The sequence below is a fragment of the Siniperca chuatsi genome, linkage group LG2, assembly GCF_020085105.1.
Source record: "Siniperca chuatsi isolate FFG_IHB_CAS linkage group LG2, ASM2008510v1, whole genome shotgun sequence".
Classification (NCBI taxonomy): Eukaryota; Metazoa; Chordata; class Actinopteri; order Centrarchiformes; family Sinipercidae; genus Siniperca; species Siniperca chuatsi.
In genome coordinates this window covers 16,777,327-16,787,166 of record NC_058043.1, presented here as the reverse complement: position 1 = coordinate 16,787,166, position 9,840 = coordinate 16,777,327, and the positions used below count along the sequence as shown (strand labels likewise).

General features: G+C 38.4%; 2 protein-coding genes across 5 annotated transcripts in view; both read left to right on the top strand.

Annotated features, from left to right (window-relative positions):
* The window catches only part of LOC122861439 (aminoacylase-1-like), a 9,916-nt gene extending 9,389 nt beyond the window's left edge, over positions 1-527 (top strand). For all 3 annotated transcript variants that reach the window (XM_044165845.1, XM_044165854.1, XM_044165864.1), the window contains 2 exons: positions 1-61; positions 216-527. In XM_044165845.1, the coding sequence (XP_044021780.1) occupies positions 1-61; positions 216-380 (226 nt within the window). In that variant the 3' untranslated portion in view covers positions 381-527. The remainder of the gene's footprint in view (positions 62-215) is intronic.
* A 318-nt stretch (positions 528-845) lies between these two features.
* Positions 846-9,840, top strand: part of LOC122861432 (voltage-dependent calcium channel subunit alpha-2/delta-2-like) — a 44,811-nt gene continuing 35,816 nt past the window's right edge. The window contains exons 1-3 of one of the 2 annotated variants that reach the window (XM_044165821.1): positions 846-1,472; positions 2,313-2,462; positions 7,084-7,561. In XM_044165821.1, coding sequence (XP_044021756.1) covers positions 7,446-7,561 — 116 coding nt within the window. In that variant the 5' untranslated portion in view covers positions 846-1,472; positions 2,313-2,462; positions 7,084-7,445. Of the gene's footprint in view, positions 1,473-2,312; positions 2,463-6,681; positions 7,562-9,840 lie in introns of those variants that run through there. The other variant, XM_044165831.1, reaches the window with a different exon arrangement.

Here is a 9,840-nt window from a genome sequence, read left to right as displayed (position 1 = left end):
GAATATAACTCTGGAAAAGGAGATATTTCCAGCTGCCACAGATAGCCGTTTTATCCGAGCTGTGAGTATAAAAACTGGGACTGATAGCAGGGACAATGAGGAAAAAAATATGACTTTTTATTCATTAATTTATCATGACGTTTGACATTGTTGGGCGAAAGCTATTCCATTCCTTCAGTTCTCTGCCCGGTAATAGGTTTGTTTGTTGAATCTAGGTGGGTATCCCTGCTATCGGCTTTTCCCCAATGAACAGGACGCCAATACTGCTGCACGATCACAACGAGTATCTGAATGAGCAAGTCTTCTTGAAAGGCATCACCCTGTTTGAGAGGCTCATCTCAGCTCTTGCCAGCGTTCCTGCCTGTCCTGATGAGGCTTAGACAAGTCATCATTCTTAATCCTCTCTAACACTTATTTCACTGATGATATGAATATTTAACTTGAAGAATTTGCAGAGATGACCAAAGAATAATAACATGTATATCATAAGCCAAAACTGAGCACTTAGCCTTTGGTACTTTTTTTTTTTTTTTTTAATGATTCTCAGGATATAGGTGCAGTAAGCTTTGCATTACTCAGTATTGCAGCAGCTTTTTAACAACATACTCATGTCAGCAGTGTTGATTGAGTGTGCCTGTGTGTATGCAGTCTTAAAGAAATATCACCTAGTGTGTAAACAATATTTTCCATTAGTATGGAAAAGTCAACTAACTAAAATGTGAAGATGACTTTGATAAACAATCAGACGTCACTTAATTGCCACTTTTTAAATTTAGTTTGATTTTAAAACTGATTCCACAGATATCATTTTATTTAATAAACTGGAATTGAATAAATATATTTGTTCATTACTTTCATGGTCATATTTTCTTGTACACATGTTAGAGATCTGTGTCCGATGCCACACTGATGTTCAATTTAAAACGCCAATGAATGAGCAGCAGGATCTGTGCTAGATCTGTGTTATGGAGGAAGATTTCTGATGCCTAAAGCAAAGGCATTTAACCTCCAGACAACCATCTGCTTCAAGGACAGGCAATAACATTTACCAAAACTGCATCAATAAAAATGTCCAAACATCAGTTAAACTGAATCTCAGTGAAGCCTTCAAATGAAATCAAAATGCACCCCAAAATAACAGTGTTTGGACGTTGTGATGGAGAGTCCAGCCTACACACCACAGTGAGTTTCAGCATTTTGTCTCTGTTGTTATCAATGAGCGAGACAGAATTAAAGCTAGTATTACACAAAGTGCCCTAAAGGAAGCAAAGAGGCTGAATTCAACATTATTAATACATTTTTAGCCATGCTAGCGAGATGGCTCAGTGGATGCATGTCGGTTGGTGGGTCCACCATTTTGCTCCTGACTGAAATGTCTCAACAACTATTGGATGGATTTCCATGAAATGTTGTGCAGACATTCATGTTCCCCAGAGGATGAAACCTGCTGACTTTTCCTCTACTGCCAGCAGGTTAGCATTGTTTTTTTTAGTTAAACATATATCATCTATTACATGGAGTAACACAAACTTTGGTACAGACATTCATCATGAATTGTAATCACTTTGTTGATCCCCTGACTTTTCATCTAACGCCATCATCTGGGCAAAATAAATAATAAATATTTTTGTCTAATACTTTGGTTTCTAATCAAATACCTGCAAAACTAATGAACATCAGACTGGCTGTACTTTTAGTGCTACTTGGCAAATGTTAGCATGCTAACACACAAAACTAAGACTTTGAACCTGCCAATCATCAGCATGTAAACACTCCTGTGAGCAAGTTAGCATGTTGACGTTAGCAATTAGCTTAAACCACCGCTTTGCCTTAGTGCAGTTTCACAGAGCTGCTAGCATGGCTGTAGACTCGGTCTTGTCATATTAATGCAGTCAAATATCTAATATTTAGTAGAATGATGCATTTAATATTTTTCAGAAAGAGAAACCCAAATATTTGCATTTTGAAATCTATTAGAAAAAGAAAGTTGGCCTACTGTCACTGCTTAGCCAACCTAGCTAAAACTGTTCCCAAAAAAGAGGTTATTTACGTTTATTCAAGAGAACTTGCCTTAAATGATGCACATAAAATTGAGTATTGTTGTAAACAACGATGTTGTGAAATAGAGCTGCAATAAGGGGAATGAGCAATTTAAAAATTCTTTTGATATGAAATGCTGTTTACATGAGGTAAAGGTCGGTCTCGTCCACAGTTCAGCTCCCTTTGGAGTTGTCCAATTAACAGTGTATGGCTCTCCAAGGGGGACTGGCAGGAAGAGTGAGCAGTCAGTAATTAGTCTTTTCTCTCCCCAGGACATGACAGCAGCATTAGCACATGGGGCTGTCGGGGAGACGACTAAAAGCTGAACACACATCCTTCCTCCCAGTGGGGGCAGGAATAGGTGCAGTCATCCTGTCGTGTGTGCTGTCGAGCATCTGAATGTCTGGCTGCGGAAAAAACAGGTGCTGTTAAACAGTTTATCAAAGAAAAGTTCCACATCTCACTTTTTCAGTAAAGCTTTATATGAATTTGGTACATCACAAGCATTTGAACTGTAAAATTGCAGCCAGGCCCTTCTGTTTTGAGGCCAAAGTAATTTCCATGCATGTAATTTCTCAGGAAATGAAAATCCCTGGACAGGTGCTCCCTCTTTACTCGATCAGGGGTCAGGATCAGATTCAATAACAGCGACTCTGAGGCGAGGTGAGGTGGGATTCAAGTCTCGGTCAAGGACACCTGAGCAGGGAGCTTATACCCACATAGGGAGATTTAACCTGACTCCTGCAGTCTCTCCACACACAATATTATAATATACAAACAGACAGCTCTCAAAGACTTATTGCAACTAGACTGACCTGTACTAAAGGGATGAAATGAGAGGGTAAGAAAGGGTACGTGAAAGGGTACATTCTTTATACTACTTTGAAATAAAACATCACCATATATATGTAGAAAAAAAGTCAAAAACAATCTCCATTTCACTGCCCTGACAGCAGTTTTATTTTACATCCTCAACATCACAGTGTTCGGTCTCAGTTCTCTGGTTTTCTTGCTTCTGGGGAGAGCTGTTTATATTCACAGATGTTGCAGTAAATGAAGGAACACATACTGTAAATCCTCCAGCTGAATGGCATTTCTCTGCACTGTGCTCTCCTGCCGTGCAACTACAACTGTCCTCTAGAGGTAATTACAGCCAAACCCTGTTGTGAAGGGGGAATTAATTGTCTGACAGAGACTGTACTTCTACGATCACTATACTGTGGCCAATACATTTTGTTGTCCTGTTACACTATTTTTCAGTATTGTTTTTCACATAGTTAAGGGATATTTATTTTTGCAAATAATCTAAAACCAAAAAGACAAGGTTTTTTGATTGAGATTAAATTTCTGTTGTTAGACAGGCTATGACTTGTTAGGCTACATGATTGCATAACTGCTTGTAAAGGGTTGACAGATGGGAGCGAAGCTCCATCCTCAAACTGTTTTTGTGCCTTAGTCTAATGAGTCAATAATAAAATACACTAGTTGAGTGACTTCAATGATTAAATGGGTTGTAAAAGAATGAAAACAGATTTATAGTTTTCTGTTACCTCCCAGCAGTTGATGAAATAAGTCTAACTCTCGTGTTGTTTTCTCGCTCTTTTAATTTTCAACTCCTCTGTTTGCCTATATTCTCTGTCCTACTACACATTTCATTTTTCATCTTATTATTTATTTCCCTTTGTCCATGCAACATTTCTAAATTTCTTCCTTGCTTATATAGAGCATGTCTAAAATGTCCTTTTGAAGTCTGCCATTGCCAGACTTATCTCCACGCTCTGTGTTGTTCCTGTGCAGCAGAGAGATCATTGTGTGCAACTATCAGAACCACTATGTATTGCAGTAATATTACGGTAATAAGCCAAAGAGTTCAGTGAAAATACGATATAAGTATTAAATATGCAACTGAATGTTGTCTGCTTCTTTCATCACTGCTGCAATTGCTCTAACTTGTATTCACTACTGATGTTTGATGTACGCAGACTGGACATGAGAGACATACTTATACATGGCCTTCTTAAAATATAAAAATATATATATATATATATATATATATATATATATAGTATATATCATAGTATAATAATGTGTAGGCAAAATGGGAAATAGATAACTGACTTTTTTCACACATGTGTGAGGAATAACATTCACAATGCCTCTGTTCCATTTAGGTTTAAAGCCAAGCTGCACAACGGCAGCGCCGAGGCTCTGTCACACCTAAATGGTGTCAAAATGTCTGCCGTGAGAAAGGTCTATTGATCAAATGCATGCTAGGAAAAGTGAGGAGGTGAAAAAATAAAAAGACCTAGTAAAAGCTAAATGAAAGAGCAAAATAAATGTATTTTTAAGTGATAGAAAGTAAAGAAAGAAATATAATATCTATATGATATTTTTATAAAATGTTATTTATCAGTTGGTTGTGTTCTTTTGAGGCAAATTTGTGACTTTGGGCTCTATAGATAAAACCGATTTGACTTTACTGTTTATTTATTTTTCTGTTTTACAGTCGATCTCCCTAAATTCTTAAACCTCCTTAAATTATTCAACACAATCTATTATGTATTTATATGTAATAATGCAAAAAGGTAGTTGTGTGCACATCCCATCCTATATTTAGGCCAGATGCAGGATAACAGATTCATACACACTTCATACTGGACTGAAATGTAACATACTGTACATGCACTTATGTATTCACTCATACTTTTCACCTTAAATAAAATAGCCTAATTTTCACATGTGGGGCTCCATAATGTAGTGCTTTACGTGCTCATCTCTGGGGAGCGCATGGTGGAATCAACCTGTTAGGGAACCTCAGGGGGAAAAATTTGCTGTTGGGCCCCTGTCTATGTACCTGTCGCCTCCAAGTTTCCATTTAGTGCAATGCCCACAGCACAACTGTACATAGCAGATTTTTTACAGCAGACGTTTTGACATGTCACAGCATGACAGTGACTACATTCAATTGTAGGTGTCCCAGTTCCATGGTCTTGGTGTTGTGCATGCTGGTTCTCTGGCTTAATGGGACACCTAAATGAAGAAGAGGCATCATTAATGTTAGAAGTTACACCTGTGTTTTTACAGCTATGACAAGTCAAAATGTCTGCACTGAAAAAAGGCCTATACAGTGTCCCAAATCCATAATACTACTTCTATATATTATCTATCACTAATCATCATGTTATTCTGTTTAACAGTTAGTATACAAACAAATCAACATACTTAACTATTGTATGCAAAGAGGAAATGATGAATATGTATGACGTCAATAAAACTGCGACTAGCTTATTATGGGACAGGTATATTAGTATATGGACAGCACACTCAAAAATTCACTGTATCTAGTATGCATCCTATCCGGTTTGAGTATATTTTGTTACGTTTTCACAATATACTCAAACCCTGCTTGGAATTAGTGTGTAGTATGAGATGTTATTGCAATTATATTTTAGTAGTGCAAATTACAATTAATCAAATTAGATAGTGAACGTGAGACTTTTGGGGCTCTTGTAGGTGTAAATAGAAGAGTAAAATAAATTCTGCTTTAATTTACTTATTGGTGGTAAAGAAAAAAAAGAAAAAACCAAATGATTGGAGTTTAAAGGGAAAGTATAAAGCTTTATATTTCATTTTACACTTTTAATTATTTAACTAGCAATATTATTTATTGGTATATTCAGTTATATTTTTGACTTGTCTGGTAAGCTTTTACTACATTTTGTCAGTTTCGGGGCTCACTTTGCCGAGTTGGTAATCCAGCCTTGTAAATAATTAAACAGGTTTCTCATTTTGTTGCAGTCAAGAGCCCCATTGCACTTTCAGTTGCATCCATGGACGGCCGCATCGCTTGTAGTCGTGTTGCTTCTCTGTCAGTTTGCAAGACTCTTAACTGCTGCTGTTGGTTCAAGTGAACCTGAATGTATTTCGTTCTCAGTGGAGATGAAGAAAGGCTGTCTGACTGCTATCCAAAGCTTCCCGCAACCACAGATCCACACTGACACTCCTCTGCACAGAAATTAAACAAAATACTGCAGCACACAATACAAAATATTAAAACATCATAAAAACCTGAAATGCACGTTATATTTTCTTAAAGCACAACTATTCTGCTGTCAAACTGATTTAAATTGCTTTACTACTCATACTGTATTTTAATTACATCTGACTGTACTCTCAGTATTTTGCACAGCTGTAATATGAATGAAAAAATATACAAAAACATATATTGGATTGGATTTGATTGGTAGATACTCAAAATGTTAAGAAGAAATGTTGACAGTCACTTCAAGCAGAGGCTCTGGCCTAGGTAGGCCCTTTCAGTAACCCATCCATGCTCATACTGTAAACATCTGAAAAGGGTCAAGAGGCCCCGACTAGACCAAGCTTTTTATATATATATAAAGGTTCACAAGCTAAAAAGCTTTGACATCACTAGTTTAATCTTTAACAAAGCTTTGTATTTTATCATATGATTTTGTTTTATGTAGGCTACAATCTTAATCTGGAAACTAGTAACTATATTAATTAAATTACCAAAACCAGGTGACTTGTACTGAACATTTGACATCTGGGGCCCCTGGGGTTGAGGGCCCAGTGTGTAATGCAGCTTTGGGGGGGAGTGAAACAGCAGTTCAGAATCAGCTTTATTGGCCAAGTATGTGCACACATACAACAAATCTGACTCCTGTTTTAAGAACAATTTATAGGAAGATAGAAAGAAATACACATACAGCTAAAACCAAGGACAGCAAGCTGAACAAAGATGCACATATATATGTCTACATACAGTATATACGCAGGATTTATATATGACCGTGATGGATGATATGTACATGTTAAAGCACATATGTATTTTAATTTTGTATATAATCTGTAATTTGTATTGAAGTGGATCTTTTAGTGTTGAACAGTACCCGATACAGAGGAGCAACGGTCAGTCTTGTATATAAACTAAATTTATGCCGATGACAAATCCCACGTGGCTCTGCAGAGATAAATAAAGCCAAACTAGATTCTTCTACTGCTCCTCTGTTGCCTGCATAGGTTGCCTGGTGAGCGTGAACGCGCCTGGCTCCACTGGCTGCTGCTGTTGCTGCTGATGAGAGAGAGAGAGCCGTCGTGGACGCGCCGGCCTGTGTGGTGGTGGTGGTGGTGGTGGTGGTGTATGTGGGAGCAGGAGGAGAGACTGCAGTGTCTTGGCAGCTGCATTAGTGCATCTCCCACCGTCCGCGATGCCTCCACGGCCAATGCCTGCCTCCTCCGCGTCCACTTGACAACACAAACCGACATGAACTCGTCAGGAAACTGAGCCGGACGTTCACACTAGCTAGCTATATGCCCCCGGAGACAGTCCGGAGCGCTTCATTCACGCACAGAAACCCCGTGACGAGAATTGTTAATGGAAAATGGCGATAGGCAAAAGGTCTTGCAGCATCGTCTGCTTGGTATCTATCCAGATTATCTTGATTTTCAGCGCATCGTGGCCTGGAGCGGCGGGTCTCACGTTCCCCCAGCAGTACACGTAAGTAACGGTGACTGAAAACATAGCGGGGCTCTGATGGGAGACAACTTTGGGCTCGTCCACTCAGCTGTTGTGTCAATAAGATACTTCATCCATCCTGTTTTATTTTTCTGCCGTTATGTAATTTGACAATGTTGGCGATTGCATCAATGTAAAGGCTGGGTATTTTAAAGCTCTGTGCTCTGTAAGGTGTAGTCCACAGTATGACTGGGCATACATAGGAAAGCTATTCAGATAATTTACAGGGATATTTATATAGTATATGAACAATCACATTTAACAAGACCTCATTAATGTTTTTTATTATCAAGTTGGCCTTTATAGCAAATAAAATATGCAGTATTTGGACAACAATTTAGCCTCTCCATTACCATATGATGAGTTATAGCCTTCATTTTTTTATTATCTGAACACTGAAAGCTATAGATCTCTTTCCTCAAATCAGATGTCTGTGTTTACTCAATGTAAAATGACTTTCATTGCTCTAATGTGTTTTTGCTTTATATCTGGGAGACATTGTTTAAAAAAATAAATAATGACAAGGATGGAGAGATGTTTCCATTGTGATACTTTTACTTTAAAATAAAGCGAGTGAAGTTATAGGTGAGGCTGTTCATGGCTTTTAATAGTTAAAGCAGTCAGAGGCTCATTGTGTTTGACAGGCAACTTGTTTTAAAACTGAAAAGGGCTATTTTTTTTTCAGCGTTCCCCCTGCTGTTCTTGTGCACCAGTACTAGATTTTTCCATGCAGGCTTTCAAGTAAAGAGCAAAACATTTCTTCATTTGGTGAAACACTTGCCTCTCCTGCAACCTCTTGGGGAAATCAACAGTACAGTAATAGGTTCTAGTAGTACTGCATGCTCAGTAGTATTAATGTAGGTCTACTATGTTGCATAGAAGAATAAAGGTGTGGTTTTACTGTGAATTCCTGCTGACGGCGACATTAGAATGAACGTTTTCTCTCTTACTTTAATCAATCCTGATCTTAGTTGTTAATTCTTAACCTTTAACCCGTTACTGTTAAGTACAGCTGGCACTTCACTTGAGACTACAGTTATCTGGGCCCACCTCCAGGCTCTGCAATCAGGCTGCTCTGGAGGGAGGAACAAGCCAGATGGTTCATTCATCTTCGGGGCACACAGTGAAGGCTTTCTGGCCAATCACAACTGGAGATCCGAGGTGTATTTACCAATTAGGAAAGGGGTCTATAATGCAGGGAGGTGTGGGTGTTTGTGTGTTTTATGACAAATTGGGTTATTTCAAGTAGGGTATAGCCACTGCTTTCTCCTCCTCCATTCCGCTTATTTTTCTGCTGAGTGCACTGAAACAGCTACATAGCCCTCTGCCCTGGGTCTCTTCATGTAAGCTAAATGAAGCAGAATCGCTATGCTGAAGAACAGCATCTCATTCCAATTAAGAATTGATACTGCAGCAGTGATGATTTATTCCCCTTCGCCCTCTCTCACTTTGCCCTTTTCAGTCCCGCCCGCTCCTTCAGCCTTGACTCAGTCTGTCTCTTGCTTTCTGTCTGTGCATATGGATGGATGGATAGATAGATAGATAGATAGATAGATAGATAGATAGATAGATAGATAGATAGATAGATAGATAGATAGATAGATAGATAGATAGATTGTCTTTGACACTGAAGGCTGGAGTTTGCATCCTGCTTTCCTCATATTTTTAGCTTTAGGCTACCAAAACAATTGGTGAAGGTTAGAGAAAGATGACAGTTCTAGGGCTGCAGGTAATGATTTTTTTCATTAGCGATTAATCTGTCAATTATTTTTTTCGAGTATTCGATTAATCCAGTGGTTCTCAAACTGGGAGGCGGGTGGCCCATGACCATAAGTGTAAAAGTATGGCAAGATTTATTTATTTAACAAGACGACATGTCCAGTGTGGAGTGTCTGTGGAGTTTTAACAGGGAAGGAAAGAAAAACTGGTGATGCTCATCGAGCGTCAGTCAAAGCCTGCCATGCTCCCAGGTTCACTGTCAGTGGAGTGCGAGAGCCTTGTGTCTTTTGTGTCCTTGTGTTTGATAAACTTTTAGTGTTTTACATTTGCACCTCAGTAACAGAACAACTCACGTCTTGTTTTGTTCAACCAACAGACCAAAACCCAAATATTATCAATTTACAGCAGGTCCTCACATTTCATCCTAACTGACCTAAATGATTAATTGTTGATTAGTTTTGTGTTTATCAACTAATCGATTAATCTATTATTTGTTTCAGCACTACTTGTAATCGTTAAATATTAAAAATATCTTGTGGTTC